Below are 15496 nucleotides of genomic sequence, written 5' to 3'. Positions count from 1 at the left end.
CAGAGAGTGGTGCTGGAGGCAGATACGACAGGGGTGCTTCAGGGACTTCTAGATAAACAGATGAATATACAAGGAATGGAGGGATATGGACTGAGGGCTGGATGCACTGCAGAAATTCACCAAACCCACAACCATTTACATCTAGAAAGACATGCGCAGCTGACGTACAGAATCACCACCCCCTGTAAGTTCCCCTTCAAGTCACTCACTATCCTGACTTGGAAATATATCACTGTTTCTTCAATGTTGCCAGGTCAAAATCCTGGAATTCCTTCCCTAAGGGCATTGTGGCTTGAGCCTACTGCACATGGACTGCAGCAGCGGTTCAAGAAGGCAGCTCACCTCCACCTTCTCAAGGGGCAGTGCGTGACGGGCAATAAATGCTGGCCAGCCAAGTGATGCCTGTGAAAGAATTTTTTAAAAAAACCAACAAATTAAGTTATCATTATCTCATTCAGTGATACTGGGAACTGCAGATGCTGGAGAATCCAAGATAACAAAGTGTGAAGCTGGATGAACACAGCAGGCCCAGCAGCATCTCAGGAGCACAAAAGCTGACGTTTCGGGCCTGGACCCTTCTTCAGAGAGCGAAACGTCAGCTTTTGTGCTCCTGAGATGCTGCCTGGCCTGCTGTGTTCATCCAGCTCCACACTTTGTTATCTATCATTATCTCGTTGTTGTGTTTGACATCAGGCGTTTTCTACATTACAATAACACCTACACTAAATATATCTCACTGTGAAATGCTCTAGTAAGTGCTAATGTCAAGGACGATGGCCTATAAATGTGATAAAATGAAGAACTGCGAATGCTGGAGATCAGAAATGAACAAAAACAGTAAATTCCTGGAGAAGAAGAGCCAGAGTTCAGAGGAAGTGTCACACTGGACTTAAAACATTAACTCTGATTCCTCTCTTTGCAGAGAGTTTCTGCAGCAATTCATAGAATGTAGAACAGTGCAGCACTGTACAGGCCCTTCAGCCCACAATGTTGTGCTGACCTATTATCCTACTAAGAGCAATCTACCCTGCATACCCGACATTTTATTATCCTCCATGAGCCTATCCAAGAGTCGCTTAAAAGTCTTCTAAAGTATCTGACTCCATTACCACCCTGGCAGCACATTCCACTCACCCACCACTGTGTGTGTGTGTGTGTGTGTGTGTGAGTGTGAAGAACCTACCTCTGACATCTCCCTTTTACCTTCTTCCAGTCACCTTAAATTTATGCCCCCTTGTAATAGTCATTTCCACCCTGGGAAAAAGTCTTTGACAATCCACTCTGTCTCTGCTACTCATCTTGTATGCCTCTATCAAGTCACCTCTCATCCTTCTTCACTCCAATGAGAAAAGCCCTAGCTCCCTCAACCTTTCCTCATAAGGCCTGTCGTCCAATCCAGGCAGCATCCTGGTAAATGTTCTTGTTTGTTTTGTATAAATGTGAGTTTGTCCTTTGTTCATAAAACTGGAAATGTATTTCACCAACTGAGTCTTGGGATGGCTTGATCCTGTAAAAGGCGCTACACAAATGCAACTTCCCTCCTTGTCAAGGGGTGGGGTCTGTCCAGCTCAGGCAGTCTGGAGCTGGGGGACGGAGAGCCTACGGTTCCTCCTCCATGCCGCGGGGAGGCGCTGCAGTCGACACGGTGCGTGCGCCTTTCCATCCTTCCCGGCGCAGGGGGCGCTGTAGTCGACGCCGTGAGTACGCCTTTCCGCCTCCCCGCCGCAGGGGGCGCTGCAGTCGACGCAGTGTGTCCGTCCTTCCTCCTCCCCGCGGCAGGGGGCGCTGTAGTCGACGCCGTGAGTACGCCTTTCCGCCTCCCCGCCGCAGGGGGCGCTGCAGTCGACGCAGTGAGTCCGTCCTTCCTCCTCCCCGCCGCAGGGGGCGCTGCAGTCGACGCAGTGAGTCCGTCCTTCCTCCTCCCCGCCGCAGGGGGCGATGCAGTCGGCCGCTCGGACACGCCAATCACCCAGCGCTTCCTTTGTGACGTCCAATACCAGCGCCGGAAGTGGGCTGCGCGGGCTGTCGGCGGTAGATGAGCGACGCCATGGGAGACGGTCAGAGCCCTGCTCCCGAAAGGGAGGTGAAGGTGACTTTTGGAGGGAGTTACCGAGATGGGGCATGGAGGAGAGAGAAGGGAAAAGGATGAAGGAGGGAATGGGGGGTGGAGAGGGAGAGAGAGAGAGAAGGGAATGGGGAGGGAGAAGGGAATGGGAGGGGGGGAAGGGAAGGGAATGGGAGGGGGGGGAAGGGAAGGGAATGGGAGGGGGGGGAAGGGAAGGGAATGGGAGGGGGGGGAAGGGAATGGAATGGGAGGGGGGGAAGGGAAGGGAATGGGAGGGGGGAAGGGAAGGGAAGGGAATGGGAGGGGGGGGAGAAGGGAAGGGAATGGGAGGGGGGGGAGAAGGGAATGGGAGGGGGGGGAGAAGGGAATGGGAGGGGGAGGGAGGACGGAGGGAGAAGGGGAGCGGAAGAAGGGGAGGGGGAGAGGGAGGGAGAAGGGGAGGGGGCTACTGTATGAAACAGTATATAAGCCAAACCGGAAGGAAATTGTCCATACGGATATACAAACACCAGCTAGTCTCCAAGAGACGGGACAAATTCTGAGTTACCTCACTACACATGGACAACGAGACATGAATTTGACTGGGACAACACATCGATAATCACACGAGCCAAACAGAGAGACACCGGGAAATTCCTGGAGGCCTGGTATTCCAAGTGGAACTCCTTCAACAAACATATTGAATTAGACAAAAACCAAAAGAACTGCGGATGCTGTAAGTCAGGAACAAAAACAAAGTTGCTGGATAAGCTCAGCAGGTCTGGCAGCATCTGTGAAGGAGAAAACAGTCAACGTTTCGGGTCCAGTGACCCTTCGTCAGAACATCTGGTCACCAGACCGAAACGTTCACTCTGATTTTTCCTTCATTGAATTAGACCCTGTGTACAAATCGCTGAGACACAAAACCAGAAAAATACCAACCACCCCAGCAAACCGAGCCATTTCAATAACAAGTGGGACATAACACCAATGCTTTACCGGGGGTGCACTGACAATGTTACCTAGCACAGTGACAAAAAGTTTGTAACCAAACCTTGGCGAGCATGCCTACAACCTCATATTTCCCATGATTAACTCCGCACAGACAGTTGCCCAAGTCTGAATCAAACCCAGGTCTCTGACGCTGAGAGGCAGCTGTGCTAACTACTGAGCCACCCACTCACTCCCTGTCAGGAATCTTTCACTATTTTGCCTGTGAGCGCTGTGATTGTTTTCTATCTCAAGATGATGTTTGTCTAGTGACGATATTGCACTTTAAAGCACTGAGGATGTAAGTGCTCTGCTGCACCTGTGTTACAGTGTAGTTCAGTACAGAAGGATGCCATTAGTCCCATCATGCCTACACTTGCTAATTCCCACGACCTTGCAAATGATTTCCCTTTGAGGATTCATCCAGTTCTGAGTTTTGTTTTACTTTTGTTGCTGTATACGTGGCACTACGTCAGAGTTGATTTTTCTATAGGTTTGTTTGTGACCTTTTGTTTAATGATTGGATTCTGAAAGCTGCTTTGTGTAACTTACCTCCACAGAATTTCCACTTCCGTCAGATGAAGAAAATCCGAATCTTCAATTCTCCGGACGAGTTGCCGAAGGACAGGGTGAATCTCCTGACCTTGTCCAATGCTTATGGACTGATCTTTATGGGAGGGAAGATTGGCCTGAAGATACTCAACACCCAATACCTTTCCATTGTTGACCAGAGCGAGGGGAGCATTAATACCATCAGTATGTCTATTTTGTACCTTAATCATTATTCCTTTGGCTAATACCTGCAGGCTTCTTTGCTCAATCTTTCCTTAGTCTTGGTCTTCAATTTCAAACCATTGTATTGACCCTAGAGGAGGTGGGTTATTATAAGTTCAGCCCAGTGAGCTGTCTCCTCCATTCAGTTAGATGGTGGCTGATGTGTTTGTGGCCTCAATTCCACTTTCCTCTGTGGCTTCATCTTCAATAACCACTTATCAAGGAGACGTTACATAAACTGGCATCGGTGGCTCTGCTGCGGTAATGTCCCTGCATCTGAGCCTCACCTGCTCCAAAGGTGTCACAATGTGCCTCAAAGGATTGAATAAGTATTTGCATAAACTAGCAATGTATTGGGAGCACTATAGCTTAGTAAGAGTGGATTTGTCTTGTGTCATTTAACACTTTGAAATAAATTGTTGAAATGCATGGGAACTTTTGTCACCAGTTGGAGAGTGTCAGACAAGCTTTAAATTCTGCATTGGATTTGGGAACGACACATTCATTCAGGGTTGTAGAGGTGTGCTACCCTCTCCTTTAAGAAGCAGGGGGTGATGTGGGTCAGTTAATGGTTTGAAATGAGATCAGCAGACTTCCATTAGATAAGTAGGGAAATATGTGGAGTTAAAGAATGGACCAACCAATTTCTCATTCCTTGGCAGAATGGTCTCCTGTGCTGATGTCCTCTGATTTATCACCCTCTTGTGTCTCTTTGGACAAGAAGTTAATTAATTAAATTTAAGTCTCCCTCCCCCGCTGTCTGTTCTGATGGGATTTGAGCTATTATTCGGCCTGGTATCTGGATTATGAGCTGAGTAACATGACCTCAGTGCAGCTGTCTGGCTGGTGCATGTCTGTATATAAGCCTGGTCCTGTTCTCTTGTTACAGTCGAAGATCCTCCTGTCATGACAGTCAATATGAAGCTCCCAGTGCACCACATTAGCCTGAGCTGTGACGATTTCACCTTGTCTGCTGCCATGACATCAGAGGAATATGGACTGGTCATTGCCTTTTTCGACGTACGGACATTTTTGAACAAGGTGAGTGCTAATTTTTTTTTGATAAACAACGTAGGTTTGTTGCTTGGTGTTTGAAAGCTTTGGCTGTCCCTTCGTGTGGAGTTCACCTGGGGTTCTATGGTGAAGGATATTGACCAACTTAGCAGACTGATTCCTGCCCGCCCTTAGAGAGCGCTGTGAGATCGTTAACATCTGCCTGAACAGCTATCTCTGTTTATCTGTCTGTGGCAGTACATCACATACCCGCTACACACTCAGCTGAGGGTGGGTGCTGGAATGGGATTCATGCACATGAACCTCTAATCCCAGAGGGGAGAGAAACTCTTGGCAATCCTCCCCTAGGGTTATGGGGTGAAAGACCTTCAGAAGGTTTCAAAGCTGAGATTTGTGGATTTTGGTCAGTAAGGATTTTAAAACTTCATGAACCAGTGGAACCAGATGGAGTTAAAGTACAAAGCAGATATGATCAATTGAGAAGCGATAGGGTCTTAATGAACTCTTCCTGCTCCTTGAAGCCATGGTTTGCTGGCTTTTAGAAAGGAGATCATTTAACAAAATAAAATTTGTGACTTTACTTTAGCTATATTAAATGTATTGTTTTATTTGCAATTTACCTCTGCTGTTAATTTTTCCTCATGATGTTGGAATATTCAACATTCCCACTCAGTACACTTAGGAAATTGGAGCAGAAGTAGAGTATTTGGCCATGGGTGATCTGTTTGTGTTTGGGATTACACATTTCCATCTACAGCTAATAACACTCAGTTCCCCTGCCAGGCAAAAATTTATCCACATCTGCTTTAAAGCCCTCAGTGACTGTGCCCCCACAGTTTCCCAGGCAGAGTGTTCCAAAAATGCATAGCCCTCAAAAAAAAATGTTACTCCAACATCATCAGCTTTAATTTTCTGTAATAGCTTTGATGTGGCAGCTTTTCAAATACCTTCTGGAAATTCAAGTACAGTACCTCTACTGGCTCCTCTTTATCCACTGCTAGGTTAAAGAACTCCAGTTAATTGGTTAAACACGATTTCCCTTTGACGAAACTATACTGACTGTCCCCTGTTTCGGATTTTTCAAGTACGCAGCTATAATCTCTTTGATTCTAATACCTTGCCCAGTACAGACATCAAACTATCACTCTGCCTTCCTCCTCCCTTGCAAAAAAGAGGTTGTGCTTGTTACTTTCTGGTCATATTGAGCCTTCCCTGTTTCTAGGCAGTTTTGGAAAACTAATACCAGCACAAAACTAATAGCTGTCTCGCAATCTCATTTAACACCCGAAGATGAAATCCATCCGAATGTGGAGTCTTATCAGCCCATAGTTCCATTGTAATTCCATAATGTTTCTCTCCCGCTTCCACCTCTTAATTTCAGCTATTAATGGAACATTTTTTGTACCTTCTCTGGTGAAGACAGAAGCAAAACATGAGCACATTTAATCCATCATTTCCTGATTATCTAATATTAACTCCCCTTCTCTCTCTGTAGAGCACCAGCATTCACTTTATTTACTCATTTCTTTTTTAAATAACTATAGAAAGTCTTGCTATCCATTTTTACTTTCCTAGCCAGCTTCCACTCAAATTCTAATTCTCTTCCTCCTGATTAACCTTGAAATCATTCTCTGCCATTCCCATGATCTCTGCTTCTCTTTGAGCAGATATGCACTTTCTCCACAAATTTGATGATTTTCCTAACTTTAGTTAATTGTGGATGTTAAATTCATTCAAGAGATGTGGGTGTCGCTGGCTGGGACAGCATTTATTACCCATCCTTAGATGCCCTTGAGCAGGTGGTGATAAGTTGCTGTCCTGAACCATTGCAGTCCATTCGGTGTAGGTGCATCCCCAATACTGCTAGGGAGGGAGCTCCAGGATAAAGGAACAGCGATGTATTTCCAAATCAGGATGGTGAGTGGCTCGGAGGGAAGATTGCAAGGGGTGGTATTCCTGTCTCTCTGTTGCCTTTATCCTTCTAAATGGAAGTGGTTTTGGTTTGGAAGGTGCTGTCCAAAGAGCTTCGGTGAATTTCTGCAGTGTATCTTGTAGGTGGTACACACTGCAGCTACTGAGCGTGGGTGGTGGAGGGAGTGGATGTGGTGCCAGCCAAGAGGGCTGCCTTGTCCTGGATGGTGTTGAGCTTTTTGAATGTTGTTGGGGCTTCTCCTCTCCACTCTCTACCCGCACCACCCCCCCCCCTCCCCCCCAACACACATGCACATGCACACACATGCACACGCACACGCACGCACCATCCAGGCCAGTGGGAAGTATTCCATCAAACCCCTGACTTATGCCTCATCGATGGTGGATAGGCTTTGGAGAATTGGGAGGTGAGTTCCTCACCACAGAATTCCTAGACTCTGGCTATGGCAAAGCTGTAGCATTCTCTATCTGAGCTACTATAATATCAGATGTGCCATAAAATCTAAACCACTTTTGAATTAGGAGCAGTTGAAATGCAATTATTTGTTTACAGAGGACATTCACTGAGGTTCCTGTTGAGCATATAGAGAGCCATTTCCAGACACTTGTCAGTGGTTGAGTTAGGAGGTCTGTGCTTGTAATGTTTCAGTCTGTTGCATAAATATTACACTGAGTGAGTGTGACTGAGTCAAGTTTTGTCAGATTGCACACCAGTGAAGCACCTGATGGCCACCTGTAGGATTGAGCCCACAGGCATTAACATATCTTTGCTCCAAAGTTGTGTGCTGCATAAATGCAAGTTTCTTTTTTGTTGCAGGACAAACTGCAGAAGCGACCGTTTCTGTACTACAAGCCAGAGAAAAAGTGCACAGTGGCCGACTTGAAATGGAATCCGGCAGTGAACTGTATCCTGGCCGTCTGCATGTCTGATGGAAGCTTGACCATACTGGAAGTTACTGACATCATTAAGCAGCATGCCTCCCTTCCTCCCACAGCTGGCATTACTTCATGTAAGTATTGCTACGGTCACACAGGATCCATCGCTGTGCACAGGAACACAGTGTGCTGCCTTGTTTGTATGTCAGGGCTCATGTAATTGTCTGTGTGGGACGTAAAGAGATGTGGTCCTGCCTGATGTTTTCGTAGGAGGAGATGGTGGTGTAGTTCCACTGTACAAGTAACACAGGGCCCAGGTCAGTGCTCAGGAGCTGGGGATTCAAACGGCCCCCCAGCAGCTGGCAGAGTTCATGTTCAGTTGCTAAGTTTGCAGTATCAGGCTAACAGTGACCATGAAACTGCGATCCATTGTTGTGAATACCAGTCCCACCTGCTTCACGAATGTCTTTTAGGGAAACAAACCTGCTGTCCCTGTCCACTTTAACCTGCACATGACTCCAGATCCCGTGCAATGCAGTGTACTCCTAAATCACCTCTGAAATGGCCCAACAAGCCACAAGGCGCAAGGGCAGCTAGGGATGGACAGCAAATGTTGGCCTTGCCAGCGACTGGCCAATGCCACGAAGAGCTAAAAGGGAAAAATGCCAATCTGTGGGCTTGTTGGAGTGGCCTCTATCCTGTTGCTCTCCTCCTGTTCCCTCAGGAATATGCTGCAGTGGCTGGGCTGGGGAACCAGACTGTCACCAGAGAATTCACCGTATGTGCCTCTCTCTGTCTCCTGATATTACCTTTAGTGTGCTGGAGTCCGAAAGGGAAGCAACTGGCTGCTGGTCGAAGGAATGGGACAGTGGTTCAGTACTCACCGGTAAGTTCATTGGGTTCTTAACTATTCATTTTCGAGTGCTTTCATGCCCTCTCTGCCCCTCGCCATCTCTGCATCACCTCTGGTGCAACAACCCCCCCGAGGTATCAGTGTCCTACCAATTCTGGTCTCCGGTGTTGATCATTCCAGGGTTGGTGGCTATGTCTTTTGGTTATTTCAGCACGAAACTTTGGAATTCTCTCCGTATACGTCTCCTGCAAAGTCCTTAAACCTGGTGTGACACATGCAAGCTCCTGTGATTTCATGTCATGCTTTATCCTGATATTATTGTTGTGAAATGTCTTGGGATTTCTTCACTCCATAAAAGGCCCTTTTATAAATGCAAATAATTGGCATGCCCGAATGCTCCACTGGAGATGGGAATGGTTTGGATCAGTTTAAAACTGGCATTGAGTTCTGCTGATGTTACAGCACTGTTAGGAACATTCGACCCCTGAGAGCAAAATTCGCAAGATTTTGAATATTTCCCCATCACAAAAGTCACTGCCCTTCAATTGGTGGGGAAACGATGGTGCAGTGATATTAACACTGGACTAGTTATCAGAGCATTAGGTAATGTTCTGGGGACTTAGGTTCAAATTTGAATTCAGTACAGATCTGGCTTTAAAGGTGAAACCGCAGTTAATTGTCATAAAAACCCATCTGGCTCAGGGATGCCCTTCAGGGAAGGAAATCTACCATCCCTCCCTACAGGCATCTCCAGACCCACGCCAACTTGGTTGACTCTAAACCACCCTCTGAAATGGCACAGCCTGCCACTGAGTTATCTCATTCGCTGGTCAGTCTGGCATTGATGAAGGCACTAAAACCAAGAACGGCAAATACAGCCCAGTTAATCCCTGCCAAGCCCACCTCACCATCATCTAGGGGCACGTGCCAAAATTGGGAGAGCTGCCCCACAAACTAGCCACGCAACAGCCTGATGTAGTCATACTCACAGTCTCACCTTACATACCAAGTCCTGGACGCCACCACCTCTGTGCCTAGAAGTGTGCTGACCTGCTGGCAAGTCCAGCGCAGCCCAGCCCAATTGGTGGTACAGTGATGCACAGTTGGGAGGGATTTATTTTTCTGTTCATTTTGTGGGACATGGGCGTGGCTGTATGGCCAGCATTTCGTGCCCATCCCTAGTTGCCCCCTTGACGAGGTGGTGGTGGTGAGCTGCCTCCTTGAACCGCTGCAGTCCACCTGCTGTGAGTTGACTATTAGGGAGGGAATTCCAGGATTTTGACCCAGCAACAGTGACAGAACGGCGATATATTTCCAAGTCAGGATGGTGAGGGGCTCGGAGGGCAACTTGGAGGTGGTGGTGTTCCCGTGTATCTGCTGCCCATGTTCTTCTGGATGGAAGTGGTCGTGTGTTTGGAAGGTGCTGTCTGAGGGTGTTGGTGAATTGCTGCAGTGCATCTTGTAGATGGTACACACTGCTGCTATTGACCATCGGTGGTGGAGGGAGTGGATGCTTGTGGATGTGGTGCCAATCAAGCGGCTGCTTTGTCCTGGATGGTGTCGAGTTTCTTGAGTGTTGTTGGGGCTGTACCCATCCAGGCAAGTGGGGAGTATTCCATCGCACTCCTGGCTTGTGCCTTGTAGATAGTGGACAGGTTTAGAGGAGTCAGGACGTCCTCAATATCAACCCCAGGCCCCATGATGTCTTGTGGTATCAGGTCAAACTTGGTCAAGAAAACCTCCTAATTATCATGTATGTTCGTGCAACTTCCCTCAGTGATGCCCACTTGGAGGAAGCACTGAGGGTGGGGAGGGTGCAGAATATACTCATGGTTGGGGACTCCAGTATCCACCACCAAGAGTGGGGGTTGGGGGAGTTGGGGTGCGCACATATTGTGGCTGATGTGTCAAGGTGATCAAGGATGGGAAGAAGGTGGTGTGATGGCCTGGCGTTTTGGGTTGATGCCAGAAGTTGGAGCTGAAATACAAAAGACACGATCTTGCTAAACACGGGGAGGAATTACTCGGCTCACTCTCATTTTTCCAATTGGAAAACATTGAGGTCTTTTCTTACAGGTTCTTCAAGAAAAGAAGATCATCCCATGCCCCGCTTTCTACACTGCAGACAATCCAGTTAAAGGTATGAAGTGTGTAATCGAGGATTGTGTGCTATTCAGTCCGTCTTCGCTTTGCTAGCACTTTGACACAAGATTTGATTCATTCCACTCTTCCCACAGCCCTGCGCGCTCGCCCTCTGGTTTTTATTCCAGTTTCCTTTCGAAAGTTATCAAACCAGCTTCCACTGCACCTTTTGGGTGGCCCTGCTATATGCTTATTTGGATGATACACCCTGACATGACCTTGATTATCCAGATAGTCTCTTCGCATGATGTAGTGAGTGTGACATTAAATCTGTGTCCCCAACCTGCAGGTGAAGATATTTCCAGCTGGTTAACTTGATCAAAACCCTTCAAACGCCTTGATTAAATTTCCTGATGACCTTCCCAGTTTCAAGGAGAACTTTAATTGAATTAAATTAGTTTCATTATAACATAAACTGACGCGAGTACAGTGAAAAGTTTACAAATCACCATGTTGATAATACCACTAGGCCAACTCTTTGTCACCCTCTCTAGGACCTTACTGATCTTCAATTTTAATGATCAGTTTGTAATCCTCGAGCTGGGGTCTGCTCAGAGAATGATTGAAGTTGCATACTGTATGCCCAGTCATTGGTTAATAAAGCCCAGAACTCTATGGGCTTTTGTTTTAAGTAATATCAGCCTGTCTTGCCACCTGCCCAGGTATCTCTGTGCTTGCAAATTCCCATTTCAAATTGTCCTACTGAGTTGGCAGGGCTCACTTCGTAAAGTGCCCTGACCCCTAATACACTCAGGTGTCACAAAGGTTAAAGATTTAATCAAATCTCTCACAGGCTGCAATTTCCCTGTCTGATAAATTCAGGTTAACAGGAAACACTGAGTGGGTTTCTGTCCTTAATAAGTAACTGCTATTTTATAAAACAAAATCAATCTTGCTAATTATTGGCGAACAAAAGTGTGAATTATTAACATGTAGCTCTGATAACTAAAGCAATGACCCTGTTCTTAAATCTCTCCTCTCTCTCTCTCCCCCCTGCTCTCCCGTTCACTGACGCGCGCACATACAGACAGACACACTTGGGTGTAATGGACAAAACACTGGGGAAGCGCAGTTCAATAGCACCAGCCCGCAGGATAGTGTGAGACATCCTTTTTGTTTCCCATATCCTCCTCGTCGCTGAGCTTCTTATTATTTGAGTTTGTTAGTTCTTCACTGCAGAGGCAGGGCAGTTGGTACACTGACTGTTGTCTTACAGTGAATGGTTGGAGGCAGCAGCTGGTGGGAGAGAATAGTAAGCTCTCTTCCAAGTTTTGGTTATTTCACTACGCAGACAGGGAACGAATCTTTCTCAGTAGCAGTGTGGAGATCTGTGCCCTTCGATTTAATTTGATTTGGTCTGTTATTGTCACATGTACCTAGGTACGGTGAAGGTTTTGTTTTGTGTGCAGTACAGGTGGATTATACCATACAAAATGCATTAGGGTAACAGAGCGAGGAATACAATATTATGGCTGCGGAGAAGGTGCACAAAAAGCTGGATCAACGTTAAATTTAACAATTTGAGAGGCCCATTCAGAAGTCTAATAACTGTGGGGAAGAAGCAGTCCTTGAATCTTGGTTTGTGTGTTTTAAGTTGGTTTCTACCCCTGTATCATTCCCGCTCTCCTTTTGTGGAGTTGCCTGTTGTACTGTCATGGTGCTGACTCTTCATCTCCATTCCTGGTCCTAATTGTACAAACCAACCAGTATTCTGTCTCTGTGTGAGGCTTGCTGTGCACAAACCTGGAGCATTGCGACACCCAGGATGCCTGGAATCTCTACTCCGTCGTCACCACTATCACTCGAGCCTCGACACACACACGGAATGAAACAACAACACAGCTCCCAGTCAATTCCAGTCACTGTTCTTTGCAAGTGCAACAACTCCTTACACAGACCTTGGCTTAAAGTAGTTCTGCTCCCATTTTGGACCACAATCCAAGATAAAGAAAAATTAAAAGATTTAGTATTAGATATTTTAACATGCCCTTCCCTGTTTTTTTGCTTTGAAATACATCACTATTATTGTGACAATTCTGTGTTTAAAATCTCTTTGTAACAGAATGCAGACTCTAGGTACCTCTGGTGGCAGGAATAAGTTGTGCAGTGCTGCAACCTTCTAAATTTCTGAATTTGTTGTGTTACTTTTTGAAAATCAGTAGAGGATCTTTAGGACCATTACCTTGATTCTGTCAGTTGTTGGGACTATCTGATGTGATAAAAGCAGGTAGTGGCTGTTTGGTCTCTCAACTCTGCTATACTATTTGGATGGATTATGATTGCGTTGCTTTTTAAACATTTGCTCCGTATCACTTCATACCCTCAGTCAATAACAATCTCAGTCTCAGAAGGTCCTTTCACACAGTTTAGGCCACAGTCTCCAAGCAGGAATCATTCTCCAGGCTGTGAAGATCACTGACAAGGTGTCAGCAGGTGTTGTGCAGTGTAGGTTTTGGCAGTCGTTGGTCACCTGTAGGATTGAGCCCATTGACATTAGCAACACACCTCAGCCACTGACACAACCAGAAATTATCATTCATGTCAGAGATGAGGAGAGTTTCTGCTACTATATCTATGGCGTACAGGACTGTGGCTCAGGGTGGGAAAGCGTATTCAACTGTGTATAATTTTACCCACCTCTATAACATTGGCCATTCAAAATACATGCGCTTATGCATATTAGGGGAGGCACAGGCCCCTCAAGGCTGCCGTCCAGTTGCATCAATTCCACTTACCTTGGCATACCTAGTCAGAACAAACCATTGATCATGTTTGACCTTCCTGATGTAGGGAGCTGATCCCTGCAGAAATATTCGTGGGGTACACCACTGTGCCTTGATCCAAACTTGCACGCTCTGCATTGAGCATCACAGTGAGGTGTCACTAAATCTGAGAGTGTTTGAGATGCTGACTGGGAAAAGAATTTCCATGTAGCTGGATCCTGGTATTGGGCAGTTTACGAACCTGTTGGGATTGTTGCTGTTTGATCGGTGGACATTCCTGGCTCTGGTGCATCCTGCTGGCCATGCCCTCCCAGCGGCAGAAACAGAACAGCGAGCATTGAATTTCAGTGATGCTTCCTCATCACCTCTGACCGTGGCAGAATGCTGTACAGCCAACAGAGTGCAATCACGGCCAGAATGAGGCAAAATGGTGAGACGTTCAAAGATTAGGAAACACAATTGAGGACGTTGTAATGGCCGCTCTACCCGCATGAAAGACTATACGGGAACTTGTATTGTGTCCAATTGTATACCTTACTGCAACCACTACCAGCCCACACAGACACAACTGCCCCACATTTAGGTGAGGTTTTTCTGAGTGCTGCGCTCAATTAAAGAGTAAAGGTTCACTTTGAAATCAAAGGGCTGGTGCATTACAGTGCTAACACCTAACAGCCTGGACTGCTTTGACCAGTGGTTCTGTGTGTGGGAGGAGTGCTGGCTCCGTATTTCTAAAGCTGAGATGTTTTCTTCCGGCAGTGTTGGACATCTGTTGGATCAGCACCTACGTTTTTGCAGTGGTTTACGTGACTGCGGATGGATCACCGGACAACCCTCCTGAATTTGTAATGGTTTCCCTGGCGGTAGGAGCGTGCTTTGATTTTTCACTCCAGCCTCATGTTTAAGCACCAATTCCACCCCCCACTTCTTACACAGTCCACTGGGTTAATGGCGCTGTGTGAATGTAGGTCTTCAGCTCAGCTCACTGTATCAGAGATGGTGGGGTCAGGTCCCATTCCAGAGAATGAGGCATTAAAAATCCAAACTCATGCCTCCTTTGCAGTTCTGGGGTGCCCCACTCCATTGGAGCTCCTGTCCTCCAGGTGAGCTTTTAAATGAAGGCTAGAAGTAAAACAAAAAACTGTGGATGCTGGAGATCTAAAACAAAAATTGCGGAGAAACTTAGCAGATTGGCAGCATCTGAGGGAGGAAAGCAGAGTTGTTAATGTTTCACGCCTGGTGGTGACCTTCCATCAAAACCCGGATGAAGATTAAATTAGACTTCAAACATTGATTCTGCTTTCTCTCCACTGATGCTGCCAGACCTGCTGAGTTTCTCCTGCAGTTCCTGATTTTGCTTTAAATGAGGCCCCTATCTGCTCTCTCATGTGGCATCATTTTGAGAAGTTCTACAGACATTCTCACCAGTGTCCTGGACAATATCCACCCGTCAACCAGCACTGGCTTCAAAAAGCAGCCTAGTCATCTACCAAATGCTGATTGTTGGTCTGACAAATCTAACAAATAGATTGTGAGTTCAAAAGTACTCTATCAACTGCAAAATACTTTGGTGCATCCTGAAATCTTTCCTCCTTTATCTTTTGTCAGGGTGGCACGGTGGCTCAGTGGTTAGCACTGCTGCCTCAGTGCTAGGGACCCGGGTTCAATTCCACCTTTGGGTGACTGTCTCTGTGGAGTTTGCACATTCTCCCCGTGGGTTTTCTCTGGGGTCTCTGGTTTCCTCCCGCAGTCCATAGATATGCAGGTGAGGTGGATTGGCCGTGGGAAATTACCCACTGTGTTCAGGGATGTGTAGGTTAGGTGCATTGGCTGCAGGGATGGGATTGTAGGATGAGTCTGAGTGAGTTGCTGTTCTGAGGGTTAGTGTGAACTTGTTGGGCTGAATGGCCTGTTTCTGCACTAATTATAATTTTGATAGGATTAGGCATTGTTGCCCATGCAGAATCGCTTTGGAGATGGTCATGGTGTCAGCTTTTACAGCATGGCCCAAGGCATTTTGGCCCATCATGTCCAACTCTGCTATCAACCAACCGTCAATCCTATTCCCATTTTCCAGCACTTTCCCCATAACTTTGTATTCTTTGCCATTTCAAGTGCTCATCTAAATAATTCTTAAATGTCTTGAGA

At 46.6% G+C, this 15496-nt stretch overlaps 1 protein-coding gene across 1 annotated transcript in view; it reads left to right on the top strand.

Annotated features, from left to right (window-relative positions):
* Window positions 1-2008: 2008 nt before the first annotated feature.
* Window positions 2009-15496, top strand: part of nup214 (nucleoporin 214) — a 114887-nt gene continuing 101399 nt past the window's right edge. Inside the window, 7 exon segments of the mRNA XM_059638387.1 lie at window positions 2009-2089; window positions 3595-3790; window positions 4698-4849; window positions 7572-7764; window positions 8446-8516; window positions 10560-10623; window positions 14108-14211. Of these exon segments, the coding sequence (XP_059494370.1) occupies window positions 2036-2089; window positions 3595-3790; window positions 4698-4849; window positions 7572-7764; window positions 8446-8516; window positions 10560-10623; window positions 14108-14211 (834 nt within the window). The 5' untranslated portion in view covers window positions 2009-2035.

This window comes from Stegostoma tigrinum, chromosome 29 (genome assembly GCF_030684315.1).
Source record: "Stegostoma tigrinum isolate sSteTig4 chromosome 29, sSteTig4.hap1, whole genome shotgun sequence".
NCBI classification, from domain to species: domain Eukaryota; kingdom Metazoa; phylum Chordata; class Chondrichthyes; order Orectolobiformes; family Stegostomatidae; genus Stegostoma; species Stegostoma tigrinum.
The sequence above is the reverse complement of the archived record's forward strand: the minus strand, read 5'-3'. Positions and strand labels throughout refer to the sequence as shown.